This window comes from Octopus sinensis, linkage group LG18 (assembly GCF_006345805.1).
Source record: "Octopus sinensis linkage group LG18, ASM634580v1, whole genome shotgun sequence".
NCBI lineage: Eukaryota > Metazoa > Mollusca > Cephalopoda > Octopoda > Octopodidae > Octopus > Octopus sinensis.
In genome coordinates this window covers 44,709,405-44,729,404 of record NC_043014.1, presented here as the reverse complement: position 1 = coordinate 44,729,404, position 20,000 = coordinate 44,709,405, and the positions used below count along the sequence as shown (strand labels likewise).

The window sequence follows — 20,000 nt, the reverse complement described above, 5'->3', positions numbered from 1 at the left end:
CCTGAAACCAGCTCTGGCTCTGTAGTACAAATGTTTTGTTTTCAAAAGTTCTGAATTAAAATCTTCCACCAAACCTTAGTCACAATTTATGTTCCTAACAGTAGCTTAATGATAAACATGTTATTTTACTAAATTCTTTGCTATATTTAAAGTAATTGAAAGAAACACAGAGCATCTCAAAATAAATACAGTAATGAAAGGGTTAACAGGTGTTTAGCACATAAATTAACATAAATTATGAAGGAAAGTTTTAATTTAGATAATTTTAAAACAGAAAATTTGTACCATTGAACTTAAGTAGGGGTCTCAAGTGGGTTGGTATCAAAAGGGTTAAATTTATCCTACAATTTTACAAGGGTTAAAAAGACATATATAGATTTGGTTTGTGATGGCTTGAACTGTGACAATTTAGTAGTGACACACAGAATTGCTTTATGCAAACATCATTTCAAGTTCTATATCAATATATTGTGAGAGGAACACATTTTTAGCTGGGTTATATGATGTTTTCTTTCTAGAACGGATTATTTTTAACAGAACAGAGGAAAAAAAAATATTTGGGAGAAGTGATGGGTGGAGGTGCTATATTTGTTTTATTAATCTTTGTTTTGTGTAAAATCTATTTTTAAATGAATATTTGGTGACTGAAAATGACCAACAGAAATATGAAAAAGATGTTATGTATAAAGATATTGGACCCTGCCAATGAGAAGGATCATGAAGAAAGTAAAAATGTCATATTCATCCAGTTCCTGTCAGCTGGGTGGAGGAATGGTTTTGACACATGTATACCCTTCCTTACTAGAAACTAAAGAAATTAATAATTGAACTTCTAGGTAATTGTTCAACTAACACATTGTAGATTCAACTTTCCCTGAATAAGCTCCCAACTATTTTCATATTTAGGAGCTTTGTGTTCAACTCCCTAAATTGCCAGGTACTCCTCATCACCATTATCATTTTCATCATTTTATGTCCATTTTCCCATGCTTGCATGAGTTAGAAGAGTACTCACCAATATATCATTCCAACACTTGTTGTTTACCTTTGTCATCTTCACGAGGTTCAACATCCCAAGATCAGCTTTCACCATTTCTGCCCATGCCTTCCTTGAACTACCTCTTCTGCTGGTCCTTTTCACATAAATCTAGCATTTCTTCACCTATCTGTCACCATTCTTGCTCATTACATATCTATACCAATATACTTGTATGCACACTACATTTAATTCCTCTTATGCCCATTTTTTTTCTTATCTCACTTGTGGCTCGTCATTCATGCAGACTAGTATTACACATCCAGTTGATCATGCTTGCTTCATTCTAACTTTTGCACATCATCCATATTCAGTGTTCATATCTCGCTACCTTGTAGTAACACAGTTCACACATACGCATTGTACAATCTACACTTGCCCAAAGTTAACAAATCATCCACTGGCTTTGCACATTTGATGATGTGTGAGATAAAATATCCCTTACTTAACCTTTTCATTACTGTATTTATTTTGAGATGCTCTATGTTTCTTTCAATTAATTTTAGATATAACAAAGAATTTAGTAAAATAACTTAGTTATCATTCAGCTAGTGTTAGGAACATAAATTGTGACTAAGGTTTGGTGTGGAAGATTTTAATTCAGAACGATTGAAAACAAGACATTTGTACTCAGAGCCAGAGTTTGTTTCAGCCGGGTTGGTAACGAAAGGGTTAATAAACAAATAAGGGTTAGTAACAGCTGGGGCATCTGACTGTAAAGCAATGCCTCAGTAACATATTCATGTAACCCAAGCTAGCATGGAAAAATAGATGTAGAGAGAAAAAAAAAAACTGAATGAACGACTGGCTGTCTAAAGACAGTGTCACATTTACTTACTTTCGAGGGTTTCAGCAGTGACAAGAAACACAAAATTGTAGTCTCTTAACTGCTTAACAAATGTAACCTTTTGACGCAATTCGACAAAAAGAAGTTTGGTAGGTGTACAAAAAGTGGCATTTGGAAAACTGCTGTTGACATTCAGTGACTGGAAATAATGATAAAGAAACAAAGATTATTATTATTATTATTATTATTATTATTATTATTAAGCAATAATAAATCTCTGAACGAGGTATAAACAGTAGCTGCACGACAATGTGAAGTATATTTGCCACTTCAATGTGGCTAACCACTAAGGGTGGATGCTACTGTAGCTTGTAGCCCCAGGAGAACATCTTCTCCAGCTGGCTATTGACACACTTTCTGCGCCCTATCACTTTTTCGAGATCAGTGATTTTCATCACTGGAAAAAGAATATATGTATTTGCACTGGGACCCCTTCACATCGAAGACTGGTGATTGTCGTGCGCTGATGACGGGTAAATACCCATAAACCTGGATCCATGCGTATCACGTCAGGTCGACAATGGGAAGGATGGCTTCCCTTTGCAAATACCGATAGGGCACAGAAAGTGTGTCAATAGCCAGCTAGAGAAGCTGTTCTCCTAGGACTACAAGCTACAGTAGCATCCACCCTGTTCCGGGTTCAGTCCCACTGTGTGGCATCTTGGGCAAGTGTCTTCTGCTATAGCCTCGGGCCGACCAAAGTCTTGTGAGTGGATTTGGTAGACGGAAACTGAAAGAAGCCTGTCGTATATATGTATATATATATGTATATGTATGTGTGTGTGTTTGTGTGTCTGTGTTTGTCCCCCTAGCATTGCTTGACAACCGATGCTGGTGTGTTTACGTCCTCGTAACTTAGTGGTTCGGCAAAAGAGACCAATAGAATAAGTACTAGGCTTACAAAGAATAAGACCTGGGGTCGATTTGCTCGACTAAAGGCGGTGCTCCAGCATGGCCACAGTCAAATGACTGAAACAAGTAAAAGAGTAAAAGAGAAAGACAAGCAAAAGACAAATACTGCTGTTACTATGAATGATGAATGTTGAGAGAGTTTGGGTATTATTGTTCTTGGTGGAATTGTAACGGTATTCAAAAACTTAACTTCTAGTCATTGTGTTGCTGTCACCAATAGTTCATTATGTTGATGTCAGCTCTGTGTTGTTGTCACAGATAGTTCACTGCCATGTGATCTCATGCTCCCTCTATACTTCATCCCAAAACTCCCTGTCTGGTCTGATAGTTGCATGTGTGTCAATTTTATATTGATTCAAGGGCTCAGAATATTCTGAGTGCCTTGTTTCCCTGGGCATGGATTCAATGAAGCTCCGGCGTCTGGCGACGGACTTGGTAAACACCCACAAAGTTATCAACCACCTCACCAACAACAACACTGAACACCTTTTTGATCTCCATGTGTCCAACACATGTGGACATGCCTACAAAGTCAGAAAACAACACAGCTCCCATGACTTTCGGAAACATTTTTTCACGCTCAGAGTTGCTGAAGCATGGAATAAACTGCTTGCATCAGTTGTTGACTGCCATGACACTGCATCCTTTAAGGCCCTCATGCTTTCCGAAATCCGCCGAAACTACACCTGATTATATATACACTTTAGATGAGTTGTAGTGCACCTGAGCACTGTACACAATTATTATTATTATTATTTTTTATATTAGAAGTTGAAATTATCACTGAAGCCTATTCCATGTGAAGTTGTGATTGGTCAGAGTTTGTTGATCACATGGGTAATATTCTTTCCATGCAAAGTCGCGAATCATCAGAAGCTATGGGTAACATTCTAGTGAATCGCGACATTGGTGGTGGCTGAATATTGCTGCTACAATGAACACTACATGTTTATTTGTGTATAATGTGAACTCTAACTAGCCAGTTGGTGTAGAGGAAACCATGGCTGTCTAGATGAATGTGTGGGCTTGTAACTATCTATTTAGTAAAAAAGGGAAAACCCTATTTTTCTACATAGGTGCAGGCATGGCTGCATAGTTAAGAAGCTCACTTAGCAACCACATGGTTTTAGGTTCAGTTCCACTGCATGGTCCCTTAGACAAGTATCTTTTACTCTAACTCAGGATTGATCAATATCTTGTAAGCGAATTTGATAGATGGAAACTGTGTGGAAGCCCATCATATATATGTGTGTGTGTGAGTTTGATGACTGGTGTTGGTTTGTTTAAATCCCCAGTAACTTAGCAGTTCAGCAAGAGAGACTAATAGAATAAATATCACACTTTAAAAATAAATACTGGGGTCGAACTGTTTGACTAAGGCCCTTCAATGTGGTGCCCCCAGCATCATTACACCCCATTAAGGCGGCGAGCTGGCAGAAACGTTAGCACGCCGGGTGAAATGCGTCGCCGTATTTCGTCTGCCATTACGTTCTGAGTTCAAATTCCGCCGAGGTCGACTTTGCCTTTCATCCTTTCGGGGTCGATAAATTAAGTGCCAGTTGTGCACTGGGGTCGATATAATCGGCTTGATCCATTTGTCTGTCCTTGTTTGTCCCCTCCGTATTTAGCCCCTTGTGGGTAGTAAAGAAATAGGTTACACCCCATTGACTGAAATAAGTGGAAGATAAAAAAAGAGATATTAACGGAATATTTACCATCATCGGGATGTTGTCTCCAACCAAAAATGTAAGGCTGACGTCAATGCTGTCTTTTCCAATGTAGAAGTTCAAGAACTGTACACACATCGTTCCTGATGATTCACGCACAAAGGTCAAGAAACAACCACCCCAGGATGCATGATGTTCAGTACTGTCCGGCCAGGTTACTACTCGGTAGAAGCTTTGATTGTCCATTTCAAAGTTCTTGAAGCAGTCATTTCCTTTCATGAGTACCACTGAAAAAAAAAAAGAGCTGTAGACTTTTAGTTTATTAGATCTACCAGTTATAGGCAAGATGGATCTTCAAGGTTTATTTCCAAGCTGGTACTATGAAAAATTTGCATGAAGCCAAAGAGTAAAAAATAAAGCTAAAAAATACTCCATTGCCCTTGATGTGGTGCATCTGAAGTTTTCATTTCTTTTATTGTTAGCATGCTGGACGAAATCCGTAGCAGTATTTCACCCATTGTTTGTTCCTTCTCGAGCCATGCCTGGCTCATAAGGGCCGGTTTCCCGGTTTCCTTGGCGTATAGGTTCCCCACCTGGACGAGACGCCGGTCCATCGCAGGTGAGCTGCAAGATGCAAGAGGAAAGAGTGAGAGAAAGTTGTGGCAAAAGAGTCAGCAGAAGTTTGCCATTACCTTCTGCCGGAGCCGCGTAGAACTTAGGTGTTTCGCTCATAAACACACACATTGCCCGGTCTGAGATTCAAACCCGTGATCCCTCGACCGTGAGCCTGCTCGAGCCATGCCTGGCTCATAAGAGCCGGTTTCCCGGTTTCCTTGGCGTATAGGTTCCCCACCTGGACGAGACGCCGGTCCATCGCAGGTGAGCTGCAAGATGCAAGAGGAAAGAGTGAGAGAAAGTTGTGGTGAAAGAGTCAGCAGAAGTTTCGCCATTACCTTCTGCTGGAGATGCTTGGAGCTTAGGTGTTTCGCTCATAAACACACACATCGCCCGGTCTGAGATTCAAACCCGTGATCCCTCGACTGTGAGTCCGCTGCTCTACCCACTAGGCCATGTGCCTCCACTACGGTATTTCACCCGTTGCTATATTCTGAGTTTAAAAATCCACTGGGGTTGACTTTGTCTTTCGTCCTTTTGGTGTCAATAAATTTATTACCTGTGAAACACTGGTGTTGATGTAATCAACTAGTTCCTTCCCACAAAATTTCAGGCCTTGTGCCTTTAGTAGAAAGGAGTATTATTTCTTATAACTCTACCATAGTTAATCCCACCCTTCACTATCAATTTTTTATGCTGTTACTGAAACACCAAGAGGTCATGTAAAACTGATCTTGGTAAGGAAAGGTAATCTTCATAGACTGCATATGAAGCAATGTAGTGAAAACCAAAAGGAAGCTTTGATGTTGAACAATCTCCTCTCACCAAGGACAACCTTGTGGCTGGAATATGGAACATCAGGATCGTGTTTGAAAATGAAAAAATGGCCCGGATTGCTGCTGATATGAAGCTCTGCAAGCTCAGAGTTCTAGGCCTTTGTGATGATTCAAGGTGGCTGAAGTCAAGACTATTTCTTTTATTGTAAATAAATAACAAAAGCTAATGCAAAAAAAAAAATATATGGGAAATCATTGGATTACTATTAAGTTTCTTCAGCTTGAAGATTTTACTGTCATGGAAACACGTCATGATTATGAGTGTCTTGTTTCCGTTCTATAGAATGCAGACATAAAATGATGATGATGATAATGGCAATGGTGGTGGTGGTGGTGGTGGTGGTGGTGGTTGTGGTGTGTGTGTGTGTGTGTGTGTGTATTATTAGTTCATAAACTATTTGTACAGATACAATCTTTTGCTCATTTTAACACTAACACTTGGTCCTTGGGTGCCTTTGGTTGAATTCACTCGCTCACAAGTTAGCCTTGGCTAGGTCTCTAATCTGAGTAAAAGAATACACAACACATCATGCTCCAGTAGCTAGAGAAAGGGTAAGAGAGAGAGAGAGAGAGAGGAGAGAGAGAGAGAAAGAGAGAGAGAGAGAGAGAGAGAGATGATGTGTGTTGGAAGTGAGTGCAGGAAGCTTGGTCCCAATGGCCTGCAACACAGCAAACTCTGCTAAAGTGATCTGAGGGTCAGGAGGTAGTGTTAAACTGGGTTGCATGATGTGTCTCCCACTCAAGAAAAAATAAACAACTGCGTATTGTGTTATTAATGTAAAAAGAACTGACCATCATCTGTTGGTATGACTTTGAATTCCACGTCAGGAGAGAGACTGCCTTTTAGGATTGGGTACTCGAACCGAACACTGAGGGTGTTTGTGTTGGTGCAGAATATCTGTGGTCCCTCTTTGTTGGTTAAGTGCTGAAAATAAGGGACAGGCAAGAAATGACTTTGTATTAATTTGTAGCTGAGACAGAAGATATAGAAATGAAAGGGGAGATGGAGTGGATCTTTTGTAACGTGTTAGGTTGCTCTTTTACTTGTTTCTGTCATTTGACTGTGGCCATGCTGAAGCACTGCCTTTATCGAGCAAATCGACCCCAGGACTTTGTAAGCCTAATACTTATTTTATCGTTCCCTTTTGCCAAATCGCTAAGTTACGGGGATGTAAACACACTAGCATCAGTTATCAAGCAATGTTGGGGAGACAAAGACAAACACAGAAACATACACACACACACAAACATATATATACATATATATACATACATATATATACATGTATACGACATATATACGACGGGCTTCTTTCAGTTTCCGTCTACCAAATCCACTCACAAGGCTTTGGTCAGCCCGAGGCTATAGTAGAAGACACTTGCCCAAGATGCTATTCAGTGGGACTGAACCCGGAACCATGTGGTTGGTACGCAAGCTAATTACCACACAGCCTCTCTTATACCTAAACCTTATTGTGTTTAGTTGTGTAACTTATTTGCAGGTACAGGCATGGCTGTGTGGTTAAGAAGCTTGCTTTGCAACCAAGTGGCTTTGGGTTCAGTCTCATTGTGCAGCACTTTTGGAAAGTGGACTTGGTGGTTGGTTTAATCACAATTGTGAAAGCATCCTTCACAGATTTGCCGAAGTCGTGGATCGTCTTCAGAATTCCAGCCACACGGAGCTGGTCTAGTTGTGTCTGGCTCAGCCGGCAGCTGGGGCGAAGAGAGAGAATAGTGGTCAAGCCTAGCAGCTGTTGATGACTGCGTGTGCACATAAGGGGCTTCTGGCAGGCCTTCCGTGGATGAAAATCCCAAAATGGCATCTGAAACCAGGCATCACTACATTTTCATGACAGTAAAATCTTCAAGCTGAAGAAACTTAATAGTAGTCCAATGCTTTCCCATATATATATATGTTGCATTAGTTTTTGTAATTGGAAACTGAAAGAAGCTCATGTGTGTATGTACGGCTGTCTTGACATCATCGTTGTAAACAAGCACCACCATCGTACAAGTGCTGTTGTTCATTTCTGGTCTTTCATGAAAAACCTAACCATGGGTAAATATTATCTTACTTGTAAACAGGTAAAGGTTGATGACAAGTGGGGCATCCCGTTATAGAAAATCTGCCCCTATAAACTGCGTCTGACTCATACAAGCATTGTAAAGTGGACATTAAATGATATTGATAATGATGTTATATCTCAGAAATCTGCACAAGGCAACTGACCATGAGATTCCTCTTACTAACCATGTCTAAGAAAGCTACTGTGACTACTTTTTGTCTTTCTAGAATATAAAAAGAAACAATGCTAGAAAGGGAAAAAAATCATGTAAAAACTAAATGCAAAATGTATCTACTGCTCAGGTGATATAATTAAATGTTACAGAGTTGTAGTGAAAATATAGATGATAGGGTAAAAGTGAAAGTAGCAGATGGAATTCAGTGGATTATTATTACCTCTGTTTCTGACAAAGTGGTTCTCTCTGTGTGCAAAAAGGCAGGCTGTATAAAGTGTGTTTAGGAAGCATGAGGCTGTTTAGTGAGACAGGCATTGGATGAAGATATTTTTTGTGGAAGCTGGAGAAAAATGAAATGATTATTTATGAACCTTTGTCAGATGTGTATTATCATCATGATTGAAAAGCAGAGTTTAAGATCAAGGCAAAAACAAGAAAAAGAAATGGTGAAACAGATTTCAAGAAGTTTGGTCTCTCAGATGAGATGACACATGATCACAAAGATGGTGATGTCCTACAATGCAAATCAGTAACATAGCTTGAGTGTTGGCCATCCAGGGCAGCCCTTGGGTGTCCCCACCCCATCTGTCCGTGGAGGCACATGGCCTAGTGGTTAGAGCAGCGGACTTATGATTGAGGGATCATGGGTTCGAATCTCAGACCGGGCAATGTGTGTGTTTATGAGTGAAACACCTAAGCTCCATGCGGCTCTGGCTGAAGGTAATGGAGAACTTCTGCTGACTCTTTCGCCACAACTTTCTCTCACTCTTTCCTCCTGCATCTTGCAGCTCACCTGCAATGGACTGGCGTCCCATCCTGGTGGGGAACCTATACACCAAGGAAACTGGGAAACTGGTCATATGAACCAGGCGTGGCTTGAGAAGGAACAAACAAAAACCTCATCTGTTTCCTGTGCAGCAGTCCCAAAAATGCTCTTTGCTTCTATAAAAGCATCACCCAGCGTGGACTGCTCCTTCATCTCACCCAACAGCTATGCTATTGGTGCAAACCTAATAGAACCTATACTAGCAGAGGAAGTGCTAAAAAAATGCTGATGGTGAAAATAATTGAGGGAAATAGAAATTCTTACCCGAATGATATGTTGGTAGAGTTCAGGATATTCCATATTTTCACCTTCGAAAACATAGATGTCCATGTCTTCTGTGAGATGGATTTTGGTAATATTAAGGCAAAACTTCCTCCTGGGCCCTCCGAGTGCCAGAAACGTGAGAACACAGTAGAGGCTGCCAAGATCCTGTTCATGAATACCAAAGTTGACCGATACTTCATAGGTACAGTTTGGTGGCACCAAAAAGTAGTCTCCGCATTGACCTGCATATGCTATTGAGTCTGTGATGAAAGTGATATAAGTCATTCAAATGAGAAAAGGATGTATTGTCATTCATCATATGTGGTTATATTAGCAGATTACATATAAGGTTGTGTGTATGGCTGTTCAATACACGTTATGCAGTTTACACATGCTGACATACATCATATTTTTTCTCTCATTATCCATGCACAGATTTACACACACACATGCACGCACACACAGACACACACACAGACACACACGCACGCACGCACACACAGACACACACACAGACACACACACACACACACACACAAATGCACACACAGACACACACACACACAGACACACACACACAGAGACACGCACACACACACACAGACACACACACACACACACACAACACACAGACACACACACATACACACACACACACTCACACACGCCAACACACAAAGAAACATTTATTTCTTTAAAATAGGTTTAAGACTAATTTTTGTAAAGGGGAAGGCTGGTAGCTAACTGGGTCAATCCAAAGGTATTAAATCAAATTAAACTAATCCTCTCATAAAAGGTGGGAAATTGGCAGCAAAGTCATTACTGTGTTGGATAAAATGCCTTCTGATATTTTTTTTTTCCCGCTTTCTGCTCTCTGAGTTCAAATCTTACCAAGGTTAACTTTGATGTTCAACTTTTCTCGCTTGATAAAAGATGTCTAAGGATAACCAAATGCATACCCTCCATCAGACACCTACCATATTCTGAGCGCCTTGTTTCCCTGGGCATGGATTCACTGAAGCTCCGGCGTCTGGCGACGGACTTGGTAAACACCCACAAAGTTATCAACCACCTCACCAACAACAACACTGAACACCTTTTTGATCTCCATGTGTCCAACACACGTGGACATGCCTACGAAGTCAGAAAACAACACAGCTCCCATGACTTTCGGAAACATTTTTTCACGCTCAGAGTTGCTGAAGCATGGAATAAACTGCCTGCGTCAGTTGTTGACTGCCATGACACTGCATCCTTTAAGGCCCTCATGCTTTCCGAAATCCGCCGAAACTACACCTGATTATATATACACTTTAGATGAGTTGTAGTGCACCTGAGCACTGTACACAATTATTATTATTATTATTATTATTATTATAACTACCTGCATCCTTTTATTGAACTTTGGAACAGTGTTGTAGTGTTTCTGGATGGTAAGCAGCTTGGAGAAGAAATTCCAGCTGTCAAATGTGACATAGTTTACCTTTCAGGTATATTTGAGAAACTAAATTTGCTGAACAAACAGTTACAAGGGAAAAAATATAATCAATTTTAGCTTAGCTTAGCCCTCCAGATGTAAAGTACCTTCCTAACACATTTTTCCACAATATTTACATAAAAAAGAAAAAAATGATGACTGTGCGTGCGCAGAAGGGGCTTCCGGCAGGCCTTCCGTAAGGCTCTAATCCCTGCACATGCATGGATGAAAATCCCAAAATGGCATCTGGAACCAGGCGTCACTACATTTTCATGACAGTAAAATCTTCAAGCTGAAGAAACTTAATAGTAGTCCAATGCTTTCCCATATATATATATATATATATATATATATATATATATACATATATATATATATATACATATATATATATATATATATACATATATATATATATATATATATATATATATATTGCTGTGGAATTAATGGAGGGGTGTCAAGTTTATCTTAGCTGCATCATTTTGTCTTTCATATATTAACATATCAAAATATTTAATTTATTCTGTTGTGTCTGGGGAGAGTAATTTTCTTTTGCCCTTTTTTTATATCAATGCATCTCTGCTTGTATTAAGTGGAATGGCTTTCAGAAATTTTGTATGTTTGCAAGGTATCTTTGTTTACCATTAAATAATTCCTGCCTTTCATTGAAAAAGTATGTGTAGTGTGTATTGTTCGCGATGCATTAGGGTAAACATAGTGGAGGCGCAATGGCCCAGTGGTTAGGGCAGCGGACTCGCGGTCATAGGATCGCAGTTTCGATTCCCAGACCGGGCGTTGTGAGTGTTTATTGAGCGAAAACACCTAAAAGCTCCACGAGGCTCCGGCAGGGGATGGTGGTGATCCCTGCTGTACTCTTTCACCACAACTTTCTCTCACTCTTACTTCCTGTTTCTGTTGTACCTGTATTTCAAGGGGCCGGCCTTGTCACTCTCTGTGTCATGCTGAATATCCCCGAGAACTACGTTAAGGGTGCACGTGTCTGTGGAGTGCTCAGCCACTTACACGTTAATTTCATGATCAGGCTGTTCCGTTGATTCGGATCAACCGGAACCCTCGTCGTTATAACCGACAGAGTGCTTCCATAGGGTAAACATAGTAATGAACTTTGCCTGTCGTAAGGTTTGAATTTGTGACCATGGGGTCAGTAGTCAAGCTTCGTAACTATCCGATCAGTGATTCCCAGAGTTGGTGAAGCGGCGAGAGAATTAAGTTTTACATATATAAGTAATTAATTATTGAGCATCATGTTAGAATTGATTAAAAGTTCATTTGTTTGAATGGAGCTGTGTGTGTGTGTATGTGTGTGTGTGTATGTGTGTGTGTGTATGTGTGTGTGTGTATGTGTGTGTGTGTAATTGTGTATGCATATATATATGTGTATATGTGTGTGTATATATATGCATAGATATATGTATATATGTGCATGTATGTGTATGTATGTGCGTGTATGCGCAACTCTGTTGTCTCCCGAGACAAAAAGGATGCCAACCAACCAACCACCATGTCTATATAAATATATATACACACACACACCACACACACACACACACACCACACACACACACACATATATATGCATATATTTATGCATATATATACACACACATGCATATACACATGCATATGCACACACAAACACACACACACACACACATCCGTACATACATGCACACATGCTGTGGTTTTCATCCAAGAAAAACCCTTTATAAATGTATTGTATTAAAACACAAGTTGTCATAGATCCAGGTGAAATGAAATCGCCTCAGAAGTAACTGTGAGAGTGACAGATATTATATTTCACCACTGTTGTGGCTTACCAGTGTCACATACTCATGTCATGGTGTATATACTATGTGAAGGCATGTGACCTAGTGGTTAGGGTGTTTCACTCATGATTGCTAGATTGTGGGTTCAATTCCCAGGATCGAATCCACAATCTAGCAATCATGGGTTTGATTCCCAGACCGGACAGTGCATTGTGTTCTTGAGCAAAACACTTCATTTCATGTTGCACCAGTCCCCCTTTTGGTCAGTAGGGAATGTTGGCCTGCTCATCTAACCAGCGGGGTGGCATCTTTCGAAGGCAAAAATGATACAAAGTGCATTGTGACCAACGATGTGTAACAACATCTGATAGTTTGGTCAGTCACATGGTATAAGATGGTTTGCAAAGGCTTGGCATAAGCTGAAAAATTTGAATCATGCAATAGAAGCAAGTCTTTAGTAAAAAAAAATTTCTGTCAATTCAATATATTTAATGGATGTGTGTAGGTTCTCATGTTCCAAGCATAGATTGGCATATTTCGGTCATATTATGTAGAGAAAATCCCTGGAGAAGGACATCATGCTCGGAATGGTCAGTGGAAAGAGAGGAAGAGGCCGACCAAGAACCTGCTGGCTTGACACCATCAAGAGTGATACCAGAATGGACATAGCCAATCTGAAAGAAGGATAGAACTGACTGGAGGACACTGATCCAACAAGTGACCGAGAGTCGACTTCAACTGAGTGGATAGAGAGAGAGTTGAAATGACAGAAGCTGTGGTTTTCATCTGGAAAAAAACCCTTTTATAGACATATTGTGTTAAAAACCATAATATACTTCATACGACATAATGGGAAGCTGACTTTTACTTTTTTTTAGTTATATCATATCTCTATATCTATTATCAAATATGCAAAAATACTTACAGTTCTGTATGTACGGTGTTTGTGCCACATACTTGCTTTGTGATAATTTGGATATATCATAGGCTGCATCCAAAGATGTTGTACTGTTGTTGATAGCTACAGTAAAAGAAGAAATAATTCGTATCTATATAATAATAATATAATAATAATAATAATAATAATAATTGTGTACAGTGCTCAGGTGCACTACAACTCATCTAAAGTGTATATATAATCAGGTGTAGTTTCGACGGATTTCGGGAAGCATGAGGGCCTTAAAGGATGCAGTGTCATGGCAGTCAACAACTGATGCAGGCAGTTTATTCCACGCTTCAGCAACCCTGAGTGTGAAAAAATGTTTCCGAAAGTCATGGGAGCTGTGTTGTTTTCTGACTTTGTAGGCATGTCCACGTGTGTTAGACACATGGAGATCAAAAAGGTGTTCAGTGTTGTTGTTGGTGAGGTGGTTGATAACTTTGTGGGTGTTTACCAAGTCCGTCGCTAGACGCCGGAGCTTCAGTGAATCCATGCCCAGGGAAACAAGGCGCTCAGAATATGGTGGGTGTCTGTTAATATGGTAGGTCTCTGTTAATTGTAGTTAAAGAAGTGATATTTAAAGATGTTTTTAGAACGAGTCACTAAGTGAAAGGAACATGCTATAATCTCCATCCATTTGATTAGTTATTCATGTAAATCAACATCTTACTGTAAAACACTTGTCTATTATCGTTAATCTACCTATGTCTTTTAGTACATAACTATGTCTTCCTTTGACATACATATGCCTTATTGTACTTATTGTATTTGCATACTCTTTACTCTTTTACTCTTTCACTTGTTTCAGTCAGTTGACTGTGGCCATGTTGGAGCACCGCCTTTAGTCGAGCAAATCGACCCCAGGACTTATTCTTTGTAAGCCTAGTACTTATTCTATCAGTCTCTTTTGCCAAACCACGGGGATTGTTATATTATATTTCTGTTTGTTCTCAAATATACAAAGATAAAGTTCTGTTCAAATGAATGATTCTGTCACATATTTGCTGTGTAATGCTTTGGATACGTCAGAAATTGTATTCATAGATGTGTTGCTGTTGGATAAACCATTTGTTTAAACTATCAATACCTAACTTCATTGATATACTATCTTTCATCATTATCAACGTCACCATTATCATCATCATTATTATTTTAGTATCCACTTTTCCATGCTCACATGGGTTGGACGGAATTTGCTGAGGTGGATTTTTTACAGATGGATGCCCTTCCTGTTGCCGACCCTTGCCTGTTTCCAGGTAAGGTAACATTTCTCCATCATTAGACATCTTTCCATAGGAGATTGGAAACTTAGGACACCACTTGCATGATGGTGACACTTGTTTACAATTCTCATATGAAGTTAAGACAAGAAAATAGTAATACAGACACACACACGACAGGTTTTTTTCAGTTTCCATCTACCAGATCCAATCACAAAGCTTTGGTTCACCCTGAGCTATAGTGGAAGACACTTGCCCAGGGTGTGATGCTGTAGAATTCATGGGAAAGATGTCAAGTTTATCTTAGCTGCATCATTTTGTCTTTCATATATTAACATATCAAAATATTTAATTTATTCACTTTATGAAAATGGCATCATTGGTTAAAGGTCTCAACGAACCAATCATCAGCTCATTCACTTTCTGATGGTAAGAGTGATGAGAGGAGAGTTTGTGCAACGCAGGCAAAATAAATACTACACAGTATTTTTGTCTGAACGTATTGGTTTATTGGTTTTCTTGCTGATGTGTACATTTCTGGCTAATATACATTAACAAGAGAAAGGCAGCAAGCTGGCAGAACTGTTATGATGCTGGAAGAAATCTTCAGCAGCATATTGTCCTGTTTACATTGAGTTCAAGTTCTGTTGAGGCTGACTTTGCCTTTCATCCTTTTAGGATCAATAAAATAAGTACCATGAAATTCCTGTGAAATTGTCTCATTGTTACTACAAAATCTATGGATATATAATGAAATTATTGTATACAGTGCTCAGGTGCACCACAACTTGTTAAAAGTGCATATAAAGCATATGCAATAATCTACAAATGTCTGGAAAGTGAACAGTGTATGAGTCAGATACATGCTTGCATGTGTATGGAGGGGCCCCTTCTCCCAAAATTGTTGGCCTTGTGCCAAAACTTGAAACTAATATACATTAGGAAGGGATACACATGCAGACATATACAATGGGCTTCTATCAAATTTCTCTATTAAGGCATTGGCTAGGCTGAGGCTATGGTCAAAAGCGCACACTCAAAGTATCATACAGTGGGACTGAATTGAAAACCACAGGGTTTTATAGCAAGCTACTTAAACACACATCCATCATGCCATTAAGATTTTTGAAGTATTATTAATGCTATGAGGCTTAAGGTGGTGGGCTGGTAACATCAACCCTTTCGTTACCATATTTCTGTTGAGATGCTCTGTGTTTCTTTCAATTAATCTTAAATAAAACGAAGAATTTAGCAAAATAACTTAGTTATCATTCAGCTAGTGTTAGGAACATAAATTGTGACTAAGGTTTGGTGGAAGATTTTAATTCAAAACTTATGAAAACAAGACATTTGTACTACAGAACCAGAGGTGGTTTCAGCCGGGTTGGTATTGAAAGGGTTAAGAACTGTTTCTCTATTATATATTTAATCCATTCGTTACTGTATTTATTTGGAGAAGCTCTCTGTTTCTTTCAATTACTTTAAATATAACAAAGAATTTAGTAAAATAACTTAGTTATCATTGAGCTAGTGTTATAATAAATAATGAAATTATTGTACACAGTTCTCAGGTGCACCACAACTTGTCAGAAGTGTGTATAAAGCATATGCAGTAATGTACAAATGTCTGGAAAGTGAACAGTGTATGAGTCAGATACATGCTTGCGTGTGTATGGAGGGAAGAAAATCAGGTGTAGTGTAGGCAAATCTCAGGAAGCATGGAAGCTTTGAAGGATGTAGTGCTCCGACAACTAACAACTGATGCTGGCAGTTTGTTCCATGCTTCAGCAACTCTTAGAGAGAAAAAATGTTTCTGAAAGTCATGGGAGCTGTGCTGTTTTCTGACTTTGTAAACATGTCCACGGGTGTTAGACAGATGGAGTTTGAAAAGGAACATAAATTGTGACTAAGGTTTGGTGGAAGATTTTAATTCAAAACTTATGAAAACAAGACATTTGTACTCAGAGCCAGAGCCGGTTTCAGCCGGGTTGGTAATGAAAGGGCTAAAATGTTGAATGAAGTTTTTCTTCTAGTTTTTTACATTCTGTGTTCAAATATCACTGAGGTTAACTTTACCTTTCATCCCTTCATGTAAATGGCTATTGTTCACCCTCTAAAATTGCTGGCATTTTGCCAACATTTATAACAATTTATGCTACAGGGTTAAACTAATATTTTAATGCAGTTCAACATAAACAGAAAAAGAGCAATGAAGATGGATCAAATAATGACTTCATTTTACTTATTTTTATGTTTTGATGCCATATTTTGTTTATTTATTTCTTTAAACTTTTTGATACCAACACAAATGAGACTGCTTCTGGTTCCATGATAGAAATGTTCTGTTTTAAACTGATTTAAATGGAAGAACCGTCCATCAAAAATTCATGTTAATTTGTGTTCCAAACATCAGCTTAACAATAAAAAAAAGAATTCAGTTCTATATTTAAGAGATGAGGAATTATGTACATTATTTATATTATTAAATTATTTACATTCGATGGATATTTGTCCTCATCTTGTTTGTTGTTAACACACCATTTCAGCTGGTATACCCTCCAGCCTTCTTCAGGTGTCTTGGGGAAATTTTGAACCTGGGTTCTCATTCCTAAGGTATTCTTTGATGTTATTATTATTATTATTATCATTATAATTATCATTATTATTATTATTATCATTCAGGTCACTGCTTGGAATCGAATTCGGAATCTTGGGGTCAGTAGCCCTTGCTCTTAACCACTATGTCATATGCCATGGTTAAGAGCATAGTGGTTAAGAACTCGGGCTACAAACCCCAAGATTCCAAGTTTGATTCCAAGCAGTGACCTGAACAACAACAACAACAACAACAACAACAATAATAATAATAATAATAATAATAACAACATCGAAGAATACCTTAGGACACCTGAAGAAGGCTGGAGGGTATATCAGCCGAAATGTTGTGTTAATAACAGACAAGATGAGGACAAATATCCGTCAAATGTAAATAATGTAAATAATGTAAAAAAAAAAATTATTTTACTGTATTTTTTTGTTATGTTCCAAATTTGTTGAATCAAAGTCAGTATATTCCTTTGGAAATTTGGTAACGAAAGAGTTAAATCTGAATTATTCTTATAGCAACTTCCACTGTATCAGTTTTTGTTAAACTACGACATCTTAGTCTCATAAGATCTGTTTCACAATTCATCTCATAAATACAGAAATATAATGATTTATCAAAGCCTTTACTATTACCTGTTGTCTCTCTGATAGCTGTTTTGGTGCCACAAATCGCAATAGGGTGCAACAGAACAAAAAAGGACACTATTTTCCATGTGCAGCTCTTCAGCAATTTAGTCATCTTTTTTTAAAAAAACAGCATAAAATTTCTGAACTTCTGAAAAAAGATAATTTATTCAGTAAATGGAATAATAGATTGACATTTGTTAAAGATGGAATTAACAAGAAGTAGAAGCTCATTCAAAAGAAATGTGTTTCAATAGTTTACCATGAAATTCCTGTGAAATTGTCTCATTGTTACTGCAAAATCTATGAATATATAATGAATTACTGTATACAGTGCTCAGGTGCACCACAACTTGTCAAAAGTGCGCATAACGCATATGCAGTAATGTACAAATGTCTGGAAAGTGAACAGTGTATGAATCAGATACATGCTTGCGTGTGCATGGAGGGGAGAAAATCAGGTGTAGTGTTGGCGAATATCAGGAAGCATGGAAGTTTTGAAGGATGCAGTGCTCCGACAACTAACAACAGATACTGGTGGTTTGTTCCATGCTTCAGCAGCTCTTAGCGTGAAAAAATGTTTCCAAAAGTCATGGGAGCTGTGCTGTTTTCTGACTTTGTAAACATGTCCACGGGTGTTAGACAGGTGGAGTTTGAAAAGGTGCTCAGAGTTATTGTTTGAAAGATGGTTAATAATTTTATGGGTGTCTGCCAAGTCAGCTGCCAGACGTTGGAGTTTCAATAGCGTTTTGAAGTACAGTTTTTATGAAATAACAAAAACAGATTTTGCAAAAATTTTGGTTATTTTATAAGATATTTATAATATTAATACTGTGTGGTAAGTAGCTTGCTTACCAACCACATGGTTCCGGGTTCAGTCCCACTGCGTGGTACCTTGGACTAGTGTCTTCTACTATAGCCTCAGGCTGACCAAATCCTTGTGAGTGGATTTGGTTGACGGAAACTGAAAGAAGCCTGTCGTATATATATGTGTATATATATATGTATGTGTGTGTGTATGTTTGTGTGTCTGTGTTTATCCCCCCAACATCGCTTGACAACCGATGCTGGTGTGTTTACATCCCCGTAACTTAGTGGTTTGGCAAAAGAGACCGATAGAATAAGTACTAAGCTTACAAAGAATAAGTCCTGGGGTTGATTTGCTCGACTAAAGGCGGTGCTCCAGCATGGCAACAGTCAAATGATTGAAACAAGTAAAAGAGTAAAGAGTAACAAAAACATTTAGATATATCAAAATGTAAATTTAATTGCCTAGGGATGCCATCTGCATGCAAAACAATAGTTTGATTTGATGTTAACATATTTAATGTTAACATTAACAAAAAACTAATTAGCATTAAAAAAAATCTAAATAGAAATGCTAATGTGGTGGAGTAAATGTAACACTGACTCAATTATCATCATCATTGTTTAATGTCCTCCTTCCATGCTGGCATGCTCACCCGAAATTGCTGGGCTTGTACCAAAATTTGAAATCAGTATCAATATTCAAATATTAATATATTCAAATATTCATGCGAAGACCCGACAAATAACGTGAGTTCATGGCTGTTTCCTGTACCAGCTTCACATAGCAGCCCCAGCCCATCCAAAGTACCTTAGATCGCAGGATGGCCTACTGTGCTTACCTTGGATAGTAGGGTGATCTGCTGTGCTTGAGGAGACCTATTGAGTCAAGTACATCAACATCAAAACAAAAATCAAATGGAAATTGTAGTTGTGATACCTGTGCCGGTGGCACGTAAAAAGCACCACTCAAATGTGGCCGATACCGGCGTCGCCTTGACTGGCTTCCGTGCCGGTGGCACGTAAAAAGCACCAACCAATCGTGGCCGTTGCCAGCCTCCCCTGGCACCTGTGCCGGTTGCACATAAAAAGTACCCACTACACTCATGGAGTGGTTGGCGTTAGGAAGGGCATCCAGCCTCCTGGCTTTCCGGACCCTGATTGAACCGTCCAACCCATGCTAGCATGGAAAACGACCGTTAAACGATGATGATGATGATGATGATGATGATGAATACTAAAATATTAATTGAAAAAAGAAAAGCATCAATAAAACTATACAACAACCAAC

The 20,000-nt window shown here is 38.8% G+C and overlaps 1 protein-coding gene across 2 annotated transcripts in view; it reads right to left on the bottom strand.

Annotated features, from left to right (window-relative positions):
• The window catches only part of LOC115221399, a 25,837-nt gene that overhangs the window by 627 nt on the left and 5,210 nt on the right, over positions 1–20,000 (bottom strand). For both annotated transcript variants that reach the window (XM_036510955.1, XM_036510956.1), the window contains exons 2-7: positions 17,912–18,053; positions 13,437–13,532; positions 9,245–9,504; positions 6,706–6,838; positions 4,511–4,749; positions 1,875–2,022 (exon numbers count right to left, since the gene is read on the bottom strand). In XM_036510955.1, coding sequence (XP_036366848.1) covers positions 1,875–2,022; positions 4,511–4,749; positions 6,706–6,838; positions 9,245–9,504; positions 13,437–13,532; positions 17,912–18,017 — 982 coding nt within the window. In that variant the 5' untranslated portion in view covers positions 18,018–18,053. The remainder of the gene's footprint in view (positions 1–1,874; positions 2,023–4,510; positions 4,750–6,705; positions 6,839–9,244; positions 9,505–13,436; positions 13,533–17,911; positions 18,054–20,000) is intronic.